At 38.8% G+C, this 19,195-nt stretch overlaps 1 protein-coding gene across 3 annotated transcripts in view; it reads left to right on the top strand.

The window, feature by feature from the left end:
* Window positions 1–19,195, top strand: part of LOC149712167 (cell adhesion molecule Dscam1-like) — a 128,454-nt gene that overhangs the window by 98,438 nt on the left and 10,821 nt on the right. For all 3 annotated transcript variants that reach the window (XR_016370253.1, XR_016370254.1, XM_089844902.1), the window contains 9 exons: window positions 4,421–4,568; window positions 11,499–11,647; window positions 12,593–12,724; window positions 13,573–13,740; window positions 13,808–13,878; window positions 14,274–14,514; window positions 14,585–14,683; window positions 17,315–17,500; window positions 18,767–19,060. Coding sequence is in view for 1 of the 3 variants with exons in the window: in XM_089844902.1 (XP_089701028.1) it covers window positions 4,421–4,568; window positions 11,499–11,647; window positions 12,593–12,724; window positions 13,573–13,740; window positions 13,808–13,878; window positions 14,274–14,514; window positions 14,585–14,683; window positions 17,315–17,500; window positions 18,767–19,060 (1,488 nt within the window). In the remaining 2 variants the exon portion in view is untranslated. The remainder of the gene's footprint in view (window positions 1–4,420; window positions 4,569–11,498; window positions 11,648–12,592; window positions 12,725–13,572; window positions 13,741–13,807; window positions 13,879–14,273; window positions 14,515–14,584; window positions 14,684–17,314; window positions 17,501–18,766; window positions 19,061–19,195) is intronic.

Here is a 19,195-nt window from a genome sequence, read left to right as displayed (position 1 = left end):
ATTAAATACTTTATTTCCATGTTTGGCTTAAGTTAACATAGGCCACATTGAACTGTAGTAGAACATTGTTCCATTCTTGGGATTAAGAGTAGTGTTTGGTATTTAAAAGAGAGTTGGGAATTCATGCCTTGCCGCTGAAAATCGGCTTAACAATGGGGCTCTACAATAACGCCCCGTTTGTTCAATAAATGGAAGAGTGCAACATGAGTTGTTCACCAGCTGGCTACAAGCAAAAACTTCCAATATTAAAGGGACTGTAAAGAAGGCATAGGCGGGTGGGTAAAAATTATTTGAAATTCGTCAGAGGCACGTGACCAAGGAGAGGCGTGGGTGGTTCAAAGAAGCTTAGTTCGTTTTACTTCGAAAACCACCACTGCATGGAATTGGCGCTGCAATCTCGCAAAAAACAAGGACTAGATGTCCAGTTCCACTCCATGAGGAGTCTTTGTATCTTGGGCTCTTGGCATCACGTGATGTCTGTGACGTATTTCAAATAATTTTTACCCACCCGCCGATGCCTTCTTTGCAGTCCCTTTAAATAAATGGGATCTGGGATCCTTCACAGTTAACAGTATGCCCTTTCAATGAAGCCAATTCTCAATGTAATTATGAGTACGAGTTGAGAATTTGATCACCAGATGGCCCCAACAAAATAACTACTATCATATAAAAATGGGCGATAACCTCGTAAATAGCGCAAAATATTTCCTTATTTTGGACTGTCCAGTTAGCCCTCGGTATTTTTGGCTTCATAGACACGAATCCTTTAAGTAAGCCATTACTTCTTAAAGCTCATTTTCTCTTGATAAAAGTAGGCTTATTATCCTTAGCAAGTAGAATTATTTTGTAACACTTCGTATTCCCGAGCATATAAATATCATCAAAGTTTGCCAACAATGACAACTGAAACTTTAATAAGATCAGAAGGGGATAATAGAAGAAGGATGACACTCTGTATCCTCCTAATGCTTTAGTTATGTAACGTCATTCTTTCCAGGCTCACCCTTTTAGTTTGCTTTCCCGCTCATCAAACTACAAATGGGCATCGCACCGTAAGGTGAATTCTATAATTGTTTGGTACTAAATCCCCAGCAATCATCCCACAAACCTCGTCTTGACGTGGGACAAAATGCGCAAGCGCGTCTTGCCAAATATTTAAGCGCTAATAGAGTAATGATGAGGGAACTATTTATCGCGCATGTGATTCGATTTAGTAACCTTGCTCTAAATGTTCCGATGTTGGGAAGAGTGACGTTACACTTACCCAGCTTTGTGGTACACTTCTCTCGAAGAGAAGTATTATGTACTTCTGATAAGATGCATAAATCCGAGGCCAGCTTAACCACAGAGTCATCAGCAACTCGTTAAGAAGTCGCTGCGAGGGATTTGATGGAAACATTAAAAATTACTTAATTTAATGCCTGGGAGAGACACTGCTCATCTTTTAATATAACATAAACCTGTCATACTCTTCATAAGTATGGGCTTGCTACGAACTGTTGTTTTGATTTTGTTGTTTGTGTGTTCTTCATGAACAGTCAGAATTGGCTACTCAATTCAATGAAAAATCCTATGGGAAGATTTTGCAAGTAGATGGTAATTTTGAGCCATTAGGGCTCTTAAGAACGTTCTCTTCTAGACCCGTAACAATTTAGCTTTATGATTAATGCCTAATTAAGCATCGTTCCAAAAAACATCACACAAATAATTTATCCGATTGAATCCAAAGACTGTTTAGAATTTACATTGGCAGTCCTTAGGAGAAAAATCACACAATTATATCAGAAGGGAATAAGAGAGAAGGGACACACTTTATATCTCCATAATGCTTTACACTCGTAACAACAGTCTTACTAACCTCAAATCAACTACCCTTCACTGATTGGCTGCTATCTAACTTCTGCCTTAGCTGTGACGTCACATAAGAAGGTGACGTCTCGGTTGACGAATAAAAAGTAGTTTTGCTTTCAACTTTACATTGAAGGAAATAAAAATGGCCGAATTTCATGTTGATAAACGTAATCAAGCTGCGCAATTAATTTAGATGCGCGGGAATTGAGAACATACCAAAATCAGATAATTTGAAGATGAAAACTAATTATTCTGAATTAATATTAAAAAATAAAAATTAGTTTCAATAAAATACATACTTGAGGTTATAATTACACAAGAACGAAACATGGACAGCCCTAAGCCTTTGGAGAAAGAAAATCTAGCAGACAAATAGGCCGCCTGATACCGCGGAGAACTTAAAGAACTATTTTTGCAGTAAATTGGTTAAAAGCTGTGTACTTGCGCAAAGTTTTCGCGGTTTTCTTGAAGTTGGTCGGACTCTCGTTACCATAACAGGCTCTAATGTCTCCCTTCTCTCTTATTCCCTTCTGATTATATGCTTCGATTCTTTTGCAGTTTGTAATAGAAACGTTGAAACGAAGATGGCGCTGCAGCCTTTTTAATTTTATCATTTTCGCGTGGATAATTCCATATAGCAGACCCATACTTAGGGTTTATTAGCTTATGTAAAAATCTTGGTTATGTTGTTGAGCGGCATTGTAGCCAAACGAGCGTCCTGTAGACTTATTTGAATAAATGCGGTATTAAATGAGCATTTTTCACGGCGCGTCACTTTTATCTGTTTTCCGGAGTAAACTGGGCTTAAACGATTACCATGATATTATCATATATTTGCATGATGCCCTAATCAGTCCCACCCTTCCCCACCCTTCCCCAACACCTCAACTCCTCGCACCAGATTATACGCTCGTCTTCACTCTTCACAGCCAAATTGACTCAAGTCCAAGAATAATGGTTTTTGCTAAGGCTTAGCTCCACACAGTTTTTCCTGAACAGAAGTTATTTTAGCCATCCTGTTTTAATACTGCCGAGTCTTTTCTGTCATGAAAGAGTACAAAACTATTTCAACTTTATATTTACAAAGGCAAATAGAAATAATAAAATGTGAGGGTTGGTGAGAGTGATGTTTGCGACCTACGTTATGTCTTTATGCTTTGCAAAATCATCCAATCATCCTCGCTACTGTTTTCCATATACTTCCCAATAACTAGGCTTTAAGCAGGAATAAATGTAATTTTAGAAGTAGGAATGGAGAACGGTTAGTATTTACTTCAGTCCGACTCATAGCCCAGTATAGAGTCCCTCCCTCCAACACGTAACGAACAGTTTAAATTATCTTATTGGCGGCTCACTTAAACTGCGTTTTGATGACGTTGCTGACGGGGACGGCGAAAAATACCTAATTCCTTTTTACCTCTGTCGCTATGACCCGCCTCTTCTTTCATACCCCTCCGTCCAGGGGAAGGGGGTCCAGGACTTAGACGCGCGCCCACATTACTCTGTTCTCCATTCCTACTTCTAAAATTACATCTATCCCTGCTTTAAGTTATTAATTTATGGAATATTTTAGAATATTTTTTGCTTCTTGGTGATTAATGTCCTTTTATTCTGTCATCATTTCGCTGTACAAACCTAGTAATTTTTCCCGAGCTTGTATTTCACTATTTAACCGAGTTTCTCTATCTTGAAACTTGCATGAGTACACTTCTAAGGGATATATATAATAGAGATGGGCCGATACCAGTTTAAACCGATACCGATATGATCCGATACTTTGGAAACCGATCCGTACCGATACCGATATTTTACCCGATCCTTCGATTAAACCGATATCAAACCGATACCGATATGGTATCGGTATCGGCCCATCTCTATAGATGATTCTCGATCCAATTTCGGTACTTGAAACTACAAAACTGGCTTTTCATACGAAAAACCCATTTTAGACACTAGTTACGTTATCCAAAAATAGATGAAAATCTGCGCTGTCTCAGAGTTTAGGTCTTATGGCGCCATCTACTCTCAACATAAGTATTTGTTTTCTTCAAAAAATAACGGCTAGAAATATCGGTTCATTTTTAACCGATACCGATATATCGGTTAAAGCCAAATATCGGTACCGATACCGATATGGTATCGGTATCGGCCCATCTCTAATATATAATACACTACTGCTTTAAGTGTACGATTCACAGCGTGGGAAATAAGGCAAATGACCAGTTTAAAAATTACCTGGACCAGTTTAAAAATTAAATCGGAGGGGGTCAGTGGTCCACAGGACCACTAAGAAAATTCAAGGGTTTCCAGAGTCCAGACATTAGCTGATATATTTTAATTATCCACTTCTTCAATTTAGCAGACGACGCGCCCTGGTCAGTGGTCGTGGACCAGTTTATTTATTCCAGGCCAGAGGGGTCGCTAGCCCAATGGCCAGTATAAAAAATCCTTATTTCCCACCCTGACGATTCACATACGCAAAGTTTCGACTAAAATAGAGTTAGTCTTCCAGATAAAACGTATTGTAACTAAAAGTGTTCTTTATTTTGTTTGGTGGTTGTGTTGACAGTGGCGGCCCATTTTGAAAGCAAATACAAGACGGAAAGCGTGAGGAAAGGGCAAAACGCTCGGCTCAAGTGCGAGTCGCTCGGAGATAAGCCCATCGCCATTGCTTGGTTTAAAGATAAGCAGCAGTTCGACCCCGACACCGACCCGAGGTAAGATTTATGTTTATCCCCGAAAGCCCAACACACACACTAGAGACCTTAAGAAACTAAACTAAAAACGTCAGTGTCTACTTAGAAGTAGAGCACCTTAATCACTCACTAGGAAATGGTTGGAAATAGAATATTTGTTATAATTAGCGTATAAAATTGCAATATTTCAATGGGTTGGCTGAGACCAGCCGCTGAGTACCCAAGTATTGAATATTTTCAGAAGTGAGATGAGACTAGAAGTGAAGGGCTCTAGCATTGATAGTAGATCCTGGCACTAGTGAACAAATTTGAGGATTTTATGCCACCGCTTCCCACGCGCTAAAACTAGAGAGAAAAAAACTGGTCGAGTTCCAAAAACATTTCCTACCCCCTTCCCCTCAACCTAAAGCCGCGGAACACGAACGCGGCTCCTTGAATCTAGTTCGGCCGTCTACCACCGCGAGCGTCTCACGTTTTGGAGGGGGGAAAATTCAGAAACCGCTACCAGAGGGCCAACCGTTCTTGTGTTATCAAGAATATTCACTTTCGCCGAGTGAAGAATTTGATTAGCTCAGTACTTCTGCAGTCTCATCTCACTTCTGATATTTTCAGTTTTAAAGAAATTATTTTAAAATTTTAAATGTTTTAAAGAAATAATTAGCTTTGGGTTTTTTTCTTTGCTATTCCATTTGCCGAATGTATTTTCTCCAAATGTAACATGAGAGTATTGATTATTCATAAAAGAGGGCGTGAGAAAACCGCACTCTCGATACAAAAGCCAGCGATGGATGAGCAAGGACAGATCATCATTCTGTTTTATCAAAATCATTTGAGGTTTCTCAGGACTCAATAGTCGAGGGGGAAGTAGGGAATGATGATATGTATTTTTCTGGTATTTCAAGATCACAATGTTTATTTATAGTGCTGTGCGAGTACTCGATAAGACTCGATACTCGATAAGAGATTTTCTGAGACTCGAAAAAGTTTCGAGTATCAAACCAAGGCTCGATAAATACTCGAACCTGCTTTTGGAAAGCCTTCAACTCAAAAAATAGGATGTAGTAGCTATAAAAATCTACAAGAAAGTCACGCTTATTGGTTAGCAGACGCACATTAGTGCTCATTGGGTAGTTTAGATCATAATTCCAGTGCAATGTAGTAGGGTTGTAGCTCCTAGCTGGTAAAATAGTGGAAGTAAAAGTAATGAAATACAGTTAAAGGCGCGTTTACGACTATTATTTTATTTATTTTTTTAAGTTTAGGTTAGAAATTTTAGTTTGGAACTTTGCACGAAGTATAATAATGGCTACAAGTGACTACGGTGAGGAATGAGATTCCAAAGAAGATATTAATGAGGAATTAAGTTAGTTAAATATAAAGGAAAGAAGACTAATACCGTCTAATAATTGATGGAAGTAGTTGTCGATGATCAAAATTACACCAAATGTCTATTATGAGAGCAATAAATTAACAGAAAGTGGGAAAATACTAGAAAATCAATTCCCAATTACTCGATAAATACTCGAAACAAATTTTCCAACTACCCGATACTCGATTCGAGTACTCGAGACTCGGCTCGATACTCGATAAGGGAAAATTTCAATACTCGAGACTCGACTCGAAACCAAAAATGCAAGGCTCGCACAGCCCTACTTATTTATAGCAAGTGGTGGGTGAATTAAATGAAATTAGTGAATTCCCCAAAGCTCACTATACTTAAGTCGCAAAGATGACTTCTTTACTTACACTCTTTCGAAATGGACCTAGAATTTTCCCAACAACCTCAATTTCTTAAACTCTCTACCAAAAACCGAAATGGATGGATTACGCAGATACCCTTTAGACGTACGGGGGGGATCCCTCTTACTTTCTTGGCGTTAAACGTCTGCTAAGGATGAAGATCAAATGCGTGGGCGGTCGTCCGAGGAAGAAAGATTGCAAAATCAAGAACCTTCCCTCAAAAATATCAATCAATAATATTGGTATTACATCACTGAATATTTATGATGCCGCATAAGGATTTTTCCTGATTTTTTTTTTAAATCCCCAAATAACTAAAGCTGCACGTACAAACTGTATAGAAAGATACGTGTTAGAAAAAGCTAAATCGACGTCAAGGCGAAATCCCACAAGAGTCGCGAGTGCTTTTCGTGTAAATTCTCGCTATACGCATGCGCAAGTTGAGCTCTAGGCCTAGTAGATCATTTATAAAATTCAATACGTTAAACCAGAAGTTTATGACTTCTTATCCTTGGAAGTATTGGACTCTAACCATATCCGGAACCATCTCTGTTAGCCAACTTCTTATTAGGTCCGATCACCGCGCCACCTACGGCATTTCCCTCATTTCGAGCTGGCAGGCTGATTTGCGCGCCAGCAGCGGGCAAGAAACGAATCTTTAAGGTGTGTCCTGTGGTTTGAGGTAACGAATCAGAAACGGTGACAAGAACAGCTGTTAATAAAGTTTGCTAGAAATTCCGGTCAAACTAGTGTGGGGTCCTAGGCCCACGGATTGTAATGGATTTTCATAGAGTTCTAGCCAGACGGCTTTTCAACGATTGGCGCTGAAGAAGTTTTGAACACGCCCCACAGTTTGAGTGCCACAGCCTCTCGGCGTGGGATTTTTTTCAGTAGACTAGATAGTTTTCCTAGTGGGGAGGAAACTTTCGACCCTCTTTTACGATTGCCATAGGCAATTTTGACTTGCAGGGATGGATACTATATAATGCCTTAGTGTCCAATACTTCCCAGGATAAGAAGTCATCAACTTCTGGTTAAACTGTTAAGTTGCTGAATTTCGAAATATTTTTATTGCGTTCCGATCACATTAGCTCTGTAAGGAAGGTTTTGGTTACATTTCTGCAAGCAAAGAAGATGGTCCAGGATTATGTGTACTTAGTATAGGCAGAAGTAAGATGAGACAAGAAGTACAGAGCTAACCAAATTCTTTACTTGGCGAAGCCCGTAAACCTCGTAACAATTACCCAGGGATGCATAAAACAAACGTGTTAGAAGTAGTATCATAAGTTTATAAGATATGTTTCATAAGTTTGACACTACTTATACTTCGTAATGGTAGAGACTTACAGCTCGAGCTAGTTCGGGTCCTTCGGAGGAGAACGACGGAAGCGAGAATTGATTACACAAAGTTGGTGGCGTCCATCTTCCTATTTAGGCTGTACTTAGCCTTTGATAGCGCCTCACCAGGCGTCGCTTTACGAGAATCTATGACCTACGTCACTTCATGACAAGCTCTCAGTATCCATGGAACATGTCTTATGAACTTATTGAAGTATCTAAATTTGTCATTGGCGAAAGGTTTTCACCCTGTATATAGTTATCTCATTTTCATTGAGGAAGTTTCACTTAATTTGGGAAGTCTCTTAAAATTCGGTACCGGTAATTCTTCGTGGTTCACAGAGATAAAGTATATCTTTACTCTGTAATTTCCCTTTGAAACGAAGGCAATATTCGTTATTTATTTGTTCGCTTTCATCTTTCGCGCTCCGGATTATAATGGAACTCGACGTTACGGCTGACTTTCCTCTAAATTTAAGCGAAACCCGCGCTCTTTGAAAATTAAATTTAAACTTTAAGGAATTATCGCATTGTCAACCAGACCTCTCATCAGCTAACAATAAACATGGTTCTCAGAATAACTGTGGTTAACGGTGATGACTTACTTTCCTCTGCAGGTAAGCTGCGCACGTTCAATTATGTGTTTTCAAAACTCTAAAGTGGATGGGAAACCTGGTTGTTTTGTCGATACAAAAAACCACTTGATATACGAGCAACAAATTAAGATTACAATTATAGTATATCTAGATCATTTTAATTATCCTATCACTCGTCAATTAGAGCTTGTCATGAAGTGACGTAGGTGAAACGTCATAGATTCTCGTAAAGCGACGCCTAGTGAGGCCCTGTCAAAGGCTTAGTACAGACTAAAGAGAAGGATGGACTGCAAAACCGAGTGTAGTCAATTCTCACGTCGTTCTTGAACTAGCTCTCATTAAGCCTCTAACATTACGAAGTATGGGTAGTGACATACTTATGGAACATATCTTATAAACTTATGCTATAACTGATTTAAGCTAGTAATGCCGGGAAGGAACTTAAAGGAATAGCGACGTTGTTTAAAAATTATATCAAATCTAAAGGAAACCTTACTTTTTTGAGAGGTTAAAGTTAAACTCTTCTGATTCCAAAAATATGCTTAATCAATATTTAAATGTGAGGAAAAACACTTCAAAAACTTGAAATTGGGGGGGGGGAAGCAAATTTGCGGAGAAGATTGTTGGCAGGTTTTTCTCCTTGAAACGTCACTCACGCCATCTCGAGGAAAAGCCAAGCGCGAGCGCACGAGACTCCCGAGTCTACTAATGCGCGCGAATCTGAATAAAATAGGCTTAACGCGGCGACACTAAAGGCTCGTTTTCATAGAAGCTAGAAAATTCGAAAACGCTCACGCTTCACGAGCTTGAATACGCGCGGTAATGTATTTTTTTCGAACGTTTCCGCTTTCGGTCGAAATTTTCACGCAACTCGCGCCTATGAAAACGAGCCCTAACACGCGTCACGTGAGCGACATCTAGAGAGAAAATTTCTCCTTACTACGTCATCAAACGAAACAATTTTTTAACTAGGCTTTTTCCAAACACAATACTTTGATTGCAATTTTATAAATTGCTACGAAACTAAATAAAAAGTAAATATATCATAATAAACTAGATTTTTCAAGGATTTTTTCGCATTTTAAGTTTGTGGGTGACGAAAATTATGTCACTAACACTTTAAGTGGGACTTTTATTTTTTGTTTTTGTAGTATGTGAAGGTCCCTCGATAATAGTTATGTTTAAAAGCAGACGCGTGGGGTGAGTTATTGAAAAGTCTTCGCCAAAGAGAACCGCGTATGCATGCTGCTCATTTTCAGGATTACAAAAGTAACAATTAAATTGGCAGCAATTGGTTAGGTTAGGTTTATGTGTTGATGTATTTGGAAGCAAAGCTAAAATTGTTAATTACACTTTAAGATTAAGGCTACATATTATCAAGACAAACCATTTCACTATTGGGTTATTGTCTAAGCAGAGTCTTTCGCGTAATTCTGTTGTTGGTAATTCCGGTCCCAGGGAATATCTTTACTTCAGAAGAGAAGAGTTGGGCGGGCGCCGAAAGCTAGAATTCGTTAAGCCTCGTTCGAGATGAGCGATTATAATATTTGGACTCCCAAAAGCTTAATTTAAAGGTGAATTATGCTCTTGCATTTTGAGCTCGATATAATATGACACTAAACAAATTAAGATTATATAAATTAATTATATATAACTTGGATGGTTCTAATATATAATACCAAGAAGTTATATCTAGTATCTCAGAGAGAAGGTATAAATTGGCCAGATTTCCAGCAGCTTTATCTCCAGTCCAAACGTAGCTTGTCCGGAGTTAATCCCCGTCTCTAAATTACAACCAGCATCTCATTGGTTCTTGAAAACTCACGTCAGCGCGACGACGCGAGTGACGAAAATTACAGTCGTATTTTCCGACTGAGGAGAGGCAGCGAAATAGCCCGGCGCCTCCTTTTACGTCCCCCCTTGTATTTTGAAAGGGGGACTGGGACTATGGCGCCCGGCGCCTCCTTTTACGTCCCCCCTTGTATTTTGAAAGGGGGACTGGGACTATGGCGCCCGGCGCCTCCTTTTACGTCCCCCCTTGTATTTTGAAAGGGGGACTGGGACTATGGCGCCCGGCGAATACAAAGGCATCTTATACCTTCTCTCTGAGATACTGATATGACTTCTTGATAATACGAAATTATCTCCTTGGTAAAGTCGCCTATTCTATTCTTAGTTCTTCATTGTTCAAATTTGCAAGATATTTTTTCTGAAAACTGATAAAATGTTTACGGAGTTTTGTATTGAAGCTGTAGTTTATTATAAAAGGTGAAAGGAAATAATCTGTCCAGAATTTGAACTTACTTCCTGTTAAAGCTATAACCTTTTTATCCATAAGAAAGAGTGTTTAGCATTATCTATCCATTATTCGAGCATTAGTTAATAAACTATAATTTACATAAAAAACCTTTGCCGATGTTATACAATTGAACATCCAACTTCTGTCGATAGATCTCCAATACGAATAATAGTAAAATGACGTGGGTATTAATTAAGAAAACGAACGGTATATCAAAAGTTAAAGGAAATGCGAATTTACAATTACATATCATATTTTACCACGGAAGTGGTAATATGTTACACTTTCAAGTCTCTACTTTCAAAATATCAAGTTTTTAATATAATTGCACCAAAGTTTCTGTTTTAAAAACCATTGAAAAATCACGATAACTCAGTTTCCATGTATCAATAATTTTGTCTTGTCGAGCGTGTTCGCCCGTTTAATGACATCACTATGACGTGAGGAAAAAAGCGTGAGAATCCTATACGCGTCTCGAGCTTCTCGGCAGTCTAAACTCTGGGTCTGATAGCAGAGAGAGTGGCACCTTCTCACGTGAAAAATATATCTGTGACGTCGGACTACGGGAAACGTTTTAGCCTTTCATAAAAAAATGGATTTCAAATAATTTCATATGAAGCATTTTCAAATGCATATTGCGGCCAAATAACCAGAAATCGGAGAATTAAAAGCTTGATATTTTTGAATTCACAGAATTTAATTCTATCTTTTGTTATAAAAATCATGTACATGTGGTCCACTGTTTATATTTTTGTTTCACAGGAGGTTTCGCGATTTAGTTGAATGTTTCGATGTTTAGTGATTGAAAATTAATGTGTATATTCTCGTGAACTATATGTATAGTTTTTTATATGCACAATAAACATCCTATTCATTCATTCATTCATTAAACAATTATATTGTTTTTCACTCCCACCACAGAAACACGAAAACTTTGAGGCAAGCTTTTCTAAAAATGCCGTATCGTTTGTTTTGCAGATACGAGTCTAAGGAAACAGTGTTATCAAACGGCATCATATCCGAAGTCATAATTTTAAGAGCCGATCGACGGGACTCGGCCCTGTACTCTTGCTCCGCAACCAACTCTTTCGGACAAGATGAAACCAACATTCAGTTAGTTATTCAAGGTAATTAATTGGAAATGGGGCTTCAAAGTTTGAGGGAAAAAGAGACATGTCGGCAATCCTACCCTATAGGTGCCGACTACATTATGTCCGCAGGTGATAACTTAAACCAAATGCAAACTCCGTTAACAGCAAACCTCGAATACTTCCATGATTAATCATGAATAAGACCTGATTAATTTAACCGCATTTTTTGCCAAGGACCCAATTTGCTTTGGAAGTCCTGAAAAAGAAAGATTTACCTATTAGCAGAAGGGAATAAGAGAGAAGGGACACACTTTATATCTCTATAATGCTTTACACTCGTAACAACAGTCTTACTAACCTCAAATCAACTACCCTTCATTGATTGGCTATCTAACTTCTGTCTTAGCTGTGACGTCACATAAGAGGGTGACGTCTCGGTTGACGAATAAAAAGTAGTTTTGTTTACAACTTTACATTGAAGGAGATAAAAATGGACGAAACATGGACAGCCCTAAGCCTTTGGAGAATGAAAATCTAGCAGACAAATAGGCCGCCTGATACCGCGGAGAACTTAAAGAACTATTTTTGCAGTAAATTGGTTAAAAGCTGTGTACTTGCGCAAAGTTTTCGCGGTTTTCTCGAGGTTGGTCGGACTCTCGTTACCAAAGCAGGCTCTAATGTCTCCCTTCTCTCTTATTCCCTTCTGCTATTAGCTACCCCAACTTGTACTTCTTGAAATTTTATCTGGATGTTCAAATTTGGTCAGGGTTAGTCCATTTTAATCTGGATTAGGGCGGTAATCCACCTTTTCATAGACCGTTTTATTCTGGAAACTTATTGCACGGAGAAGTACAAAAATTGGTGCAATTTTTTGGCAATAGTTCAATCTATGTTCATTGCTCAAGTGATATTGTAATCTCCGATTTTATAAAAAAGATTTCTTGTATCCTTGGTAACCTTTCTTGAAATTCTTAATTTCAGAGGCACCGGACCCACCGCAGGATCTGAAAGTGACCGAGTACGCCAGTAGAACTGTTCGCTTGCATTGGGTGCCACCGTACAGTGGCAACAGTCCTATCCTCGACTACTTGGTGCAGTACAAGACCGACACTGGTAATATTATTACACTGTGTATTTTATTATATTTAAGCCTTGACAAAGGCAAATAGAAATAACTGAAAGTGAGGCGTGCGCTGGGGAGATTAATGAAAGCAAAATCAACTATTACGTGCTCTCCTTTAACATTGACTTTGCGTTTTATAAATTCTCTCTAACTATAATAACCAAATTGGACTTTCGAGGCAATCTCATTAATGTCTTAGAAAAAAAAACAACATTCTTTTTTTGAAAACTATCATAGATATTGTAGTGTAACCCTGGTCATTATACTGAATTCAGTTTGCCCGCCTATTTCTCCTAGTGAGATGAGACTAGAAGTATTGACCCAACCAAATTCTTCACTCGGCGAAAGTGAATATTCTTGATAACACAAGAGCGGTTGGCCCTCTAGTAGCGGTTTCAGAATTTTCCCTCCAATAGGTGAGACGCTCTCGGGTGGTGGTAGACGGCCGAACTAGATTCAAGCACCCGCGTCCGTGTTCCGCGGCTTTAGGTTGAGGGGAAGGGGGTAGGAGATGTTTTTGGAACTCGACCAATTTTTTTCTCTCTAGTGTAGGCGCAGGGATGGAAGCGGTGGCATAAAATCCTCAAATTTGTTCACTAGTGCCAGGATCTACTATCAATGCTAGAGCCCTTCACTTCTAGTCTCATCTCACTTCTGTTAGAGTTAATCGCTAGTCCAAAGCGAGTGCTTGTAGTGGTGATCGTGTTTTCACCAAGGTACACGCATTAAATTAAAATTAACTCAAATTTTTTAGCGAAGTTGCTCTATATGAATGTAAAAACATAATTGTCACTGTATAGATGTTCGCTTTAATTGGGTTTCGTCTTATATTGTTCAGACAAGTGGCACACCCGAGCTTTCAACGCATCCGTACCTGGCGGGGAATCGGAAGTGGTGGTAAAAGGCCTCTATCCGGTGACTCAATACAGTTTCCGCGTCACCGCCATTAACGCCATTGGTCGAAGTGAATATAGTACCACTATTACAGTTAGAACCAACGAAGAAGGTAAAGAAGTCGTAATAAAGGGTTTCCTAATATAAATGCTTCTACCTCTTTTGGTTAAAATTTGTAGCTCCCGGCGGACCACCTCTAAAAATTAAGGTCATTCCTATCGGATCTCAGTCCATCAAGGTTACTTGGAAGGTAAATCATTAGCAAGGCATGAAAAATGATTAAATGCTTAGTAAAGATTGCAAAACGTGTACGTAAACCTAAGGCATGCTTTAGGCAATTAGAAAAATTTGTAAGTGCTAAGGCTGACTCTCATTTTCGATAACAAAGGGTTAAGTTGTTTAGAAACCACCATATAGAAAAACTAACCACTTAGCGACCGCCTTAATAAAAGAAGAACAATGTGAATTTAAAGCTGCACGTGGTCTTGCGGTTCCAAATTGGTTAGAGTTCTCTATAGCCGTTTATGTATAACTAAAAAAGTTGCGTTAGGCTTAGCAAGTTAGCTTCTAAAATTTAGCTACAGCTTTTAAAAATGGTTTATTTGCCGTTTTATCTTATCTTTAACCAACTAAAAACTGTTTCAGCCACCGCGCCGCGATTTGCATTACGGAGAAATTAAAGGTTACTACGTTGGCTACAAAATGGGAGGCACGACGGACACGTATGTCTACAAGACCCTCGAGACGGACAGAGACTCGGAATCGGACCAGTGCTTGTTGTCCAACTTGAAACGATTCACCAAATACAGCGTCATCGTTCAAGCTTATAACGCCCAGGGTGCTGGTCCACCTTCCGACGAAGTAATTGTTCAAACATTCGAAAATGGTCAGCTTCATGTTTTTTGCTGTTTCCAAGTATATCTTCTACAATTACTGATGTTCAACTCCACTTTTAGATCCCCCTAGTGCACCGAATTTAAAGCTGTCTTCTACCACGCCCACCTCCATCGCCGTCTCATGGGAAATGGACAGTTCTGATGTCACACCAATAAGTGGTATGACCCTTTTATTTGCGTTCTTGCCATGAAACCATGCGTAATTAGGGGTTCATCATAAATCGAAAATATTGAGGTTCTAGAATAGGACGTTCCTTGAGATAGGCCTATTAGATTTCAACATTTTGAAGCGACTGTTGTTAGAAGCCAATTAGTACAGATTGGTGTCTATGTGGAATGTATGACCGACTAAGCAGATAAAGGAATAGTGGCCAGAAAAAGCATGTATTGCACTAAAGTAGAATAGTTAAATTATAGTTTAATACATTTTCGAGATTTCTGTGAACTATGATAGCGGTCCGGAAATGGCACAGACGTTTACTCCGATTTGCAAACCGCTACTGTGACTCTCAGACACACAGACAGAGACATCGGGATCAGAAACTCTCCTTGACATCCGTCACTAGGAAGAGGTGAAAACTTAAAGAAGCAATAAAACGCAATCAAAGGCAAGGGATCGCAGGCCATTTGGAAAACCTTGGAACCATACATGCAAAATAAAAGGAACAAACCCACAATGGAAATAAAAAAGAGTGTTGTATGAAACTCCAAAGAAAATTGCTGAAGCTGCGAACATAGACTTCCCTTAATACGTAAATGAAATCATAAGATATCAAGCGAACCAATTCGGTACAGCAGCTTCCTACTAACTACCAAATTACGACGGATAAAGAGGTACTCCGCCTTATAAACGGAATCAAGAATAATAGAGGGGAAGAACCAGTAATAGCAGAAGGGAATAAGAGAGAAGGGACACACTTTATATCTCCATAATGCTTTACACTCGTAACAACAGTCTTACTAACCTCAAATCAACTACCCTTCACTGATTGGCTATCTAACTTCTGTCTTAGCTGTGACGTCACACAAGAGGGTGACGTCTCGGTTGACGAATAAAAAGTAGTTTCGTTGACAACTTTACATTGAAGGAGATAAAAATGGCCGAATTTCATGTTGATAAACGAAATCAAGCTGCGCAATTAATTTATATGCACGGGAATTGAGAACATACCAAAATCAGATAATTTGAAGGCATTAAATAGATGAAAACTAATTATTCTGAATTAATATTAAAAAATAAAAATTAGTTTCAATAAAATACATACTTGAGGTTATAATTACACGAGAACGAAACATGGGCAGCCCTAAGCCTTTGGAGAATGAAAATCTAGCAGACAAATAGGCCGCCTGACACCGCGGAGAACTTAAAGAACTATTTTTGCAGTAAATTGGTTAAAAGCTGTGTACTTGCGCAAAGTTTTCGCGGTTTTCTTGAGGTTGGTCGGACTCTCGTTACCATAGCAGGCTCAAATGTCTCCCTTCTCTCTTATTCCCTTCTGGTAATAGTAAAGAATACAGGAATCCTAATGGCAAAAAATATAGGAGAGATAATCAATGGAACAATAGAGGACAGCATATTCCCAGAGGAATCGAAAACAGAAAGAACAGTGCCCACTCATAATGAAGAAGACACAAGGCCTTATAGGTACTTGGTATTGTCAGCGGTATAGGGCGGAAAAAAAATCAACAAACAAAAGATTACATTAACTGGAATGAACTATTGCACAGACGAACCAACTATTCACTCAATATCGCAACTTTAGGAAAACGTTATCATTATCTTGGAAATAATGAGTACTTTATGGTCTTGTAAGTGGATCTTTCAAAAACATTCAACAACAGCAGCTACAATGATGTGGAATACAGACAAGGCCTGAAGAACAGATAATAATATACTGAAATTGAAAGACACACTTCACCAATCGCAATAATGCCAATCGGACAAAATCAAATGATAATGCGGATGACGATTACCTCACACAGAGACTTAAGAACGGCACAAAATAACATGAAATAAGTGCTCTGGATACTTGAAAAGTACCTCAAAAATGTTGACCTGATCATGAATCAAACTTAATCATAAATCTACGATACTCACCCCGATCAGAAAGAACAAAGAGAAAGTCAAAGACGAAGTGAAAATTTATAACGGGACCAGGGTGAGAAATAATGAAATTTTTCAAACTGGACATTGGGCCAGCGACCCCTCTGGCCTGGAATAAATAAACTGGTCCATGACCACTGACCAGGACGCGTCGTCTGCTAAATTGAAGAAGTGGATAATTACAATATATTAGCTAATGTCTGGACTCTGGAAACCCTTGAATTTTCTTAGTGGTCCTGTGGACCACTGACCCCCCTCCAATTTAATATTTAAACTGGTCCAGGCAATTTTTAAACTGGTCATTTGCCCTGTGCCACCGCCTTATTTCCCACGCTGAACGGGACCATCGAACTAAAGAAGAAATTCAAATGTCAAGGCATATGGCTAGATGATGAAAAACAAATGACATGCGTGCAATAAATAACCGATATCCAATTTAAGTTGCACAATGCTAACAATTTTAGTATCAAAAAGTGAATATAATATTTATACCCATTCTCAGCACTTACTGAACAAAACTCGTAAAAATAGGTCAAAACACATCATAGTTACTGCTGCTTGGAAACATTATGTTAGCTAGGACAATACGTTACTGAATTGTAATGGCGTCTTCTATAAATACCCATAATCCATTATTTGATAAAAAACGATTTTCGGTTTTTGATTGAGTGGTGTCATATATATAGGATTCATTCTGCGTTTTCGGAAAGAATCCGGTGTTTGGGCGGAAACGAAACTTCCAGGAGCGACTCGGCATCACGTGGTCAGTCATTTACATTGTGGTGCGCGATATGTTTTCCGAGTTACCGCTTTCAACAACGTTGGCAAAGGAGAAGAGAGTGAGATTTTCACAGCGAAAACAGATGGAGCAGGTAAGGAAATAATGGTTTTGAATTTTGTAAATGGTTAGTTAATTAAACGATGAAATTTCCCGAGCGGGTAAGCCTGCTTTGTTAAGCTCATAAGCGTGACTAAAGACATACAAACTTCTAACGCATCAATGAGTGTAACAGCGAACCTTGGAGAATTTTTTGTTTCTTGCTAAAAGTCAGTAAAACCAGAAGTGAGATGAGACTAGAAGTGAAGGGCTCTAGCATTGGTAGTAGATCCTGGCACTAGTGAACAAATTTGAGGATTTTATGCCACCGCTTCCCACGCGCTAAAACTAGAGAGAAAAAAATTGGTCAGGTTCCAAAAACATTTCCTATCCCCTTCCCCTCAACCTAAAGTGGCCGAACACGGACGCGGCTCCTCGAATCTAGTTCGGCCCCCGTCTACCACCGCGAGCGTCTCACGTTTTGGAGGGAGAATTCAGAAACCGCTACTAGAGGGCCAACCGTTCTTGTGTTATCAAGAATATTCACTTTCGCCGAGTGAAGAATTTGGTTACCTCGATACTTCTGCAGTCTCATCTCACTTCTGGTAAAACTCTGGGTTCCAAGAAAGTCTTTGCACGATTTTTTTTTCATTACGGTGATCTTTGTTGATTATTAAAGTTATATTTGTCTTTGATTGAATTAATCTTGCTGAAAGATAAAATATTTAATTTTCAATTGTTTCCTGGAAAAATACGATATACGAAAGGATATGTATTTTCTTAGTTTGTGAAAGAACAATATCGGAATTGAAAACCAACGAACTTTGTTATTTCTTGCCAAGAGATGAATCGAGTACTCTAGATCTACTGTTATAGCAAAGGCAAATTAAAATTAATGTGAATGAAAGCCTTTTGTATGATGTTATCAAAGTACACCTATAGTCACGCTTTCTCTCCACAAATCAACGCCCAACTTTAAAATTATCAGTCGAACTATCTTTTGTTAATTTCCCTACCGAAAAAGTACTTATATCAAGCCTTTATCAACTTTTGAGACATTCGGGGTGTTAAACAATTTTTGCTTCTTGGAGATTATCATGAACTTTATATCGCAAACCTGCTTGGTAAATTTGTACGACTGTGAACACTCCCAAGTATTCATACGGAAGTTTTTATCCCTGGCATATTGCGGAGAAATGTAAATGGTTTCTATGTCTCAGAGGCTGCGTCAATGACGTAATTGTTATCTACGCTCTCCACATTGCCACAATTTGTGTTATTTATATTTTCCCTTGATATAATGTAATTATTTAAATTTTAGCTCCAATGGCGCCGGACAAGCAGTCAATTCTATCTGTGAACATTTCATCGGTGCTGTTGAGACTGGACAAATGGCACGATGGCGGATGTCCCATCACTCATTTTCTTGTCAAACATAAATTGCAGCGTCATAAACAGTGGTCAGTCACAGCGGCCAACATTCCAGGGACGACAAAGACCCACATTATCGGTGGTCTGAGCGCCGGCACTTGGTACGATCTACAAATTACGGCCACGAACGAAGCTGGACCCACGGAGGCCGTCTACACATTCCTAACGTTAGACAAAGATAAAAGTAATCAATCTATAATTATTGTTGATCATATGATTTTTATCGATTAACATACTAATTATAAGAACAATCTGCACAGTGAATCCTCTTGGAAATGCATCCGTGTGATTTTAAACTTCAAATTAGATTGAGATTCTA

This window comes from Phalangium opilio, unplaced genomic scaffold, assembly GCF_054372755.1.
Source record: "Phalangium opilio isolate 3A_F unplaced genomic scaffold, DU_Popi_V2 ptg000009l_1, whole genome shotgun sequence".
NCBI lineage: Eukaryota > Metazoa > Arthropoda > Arachnida > Opiliones > Phalangiidae > Phalangium > Phalangium opilio.
This window is presented reverse-complemented; position numbering and strand designations above follow the sequence as displayed.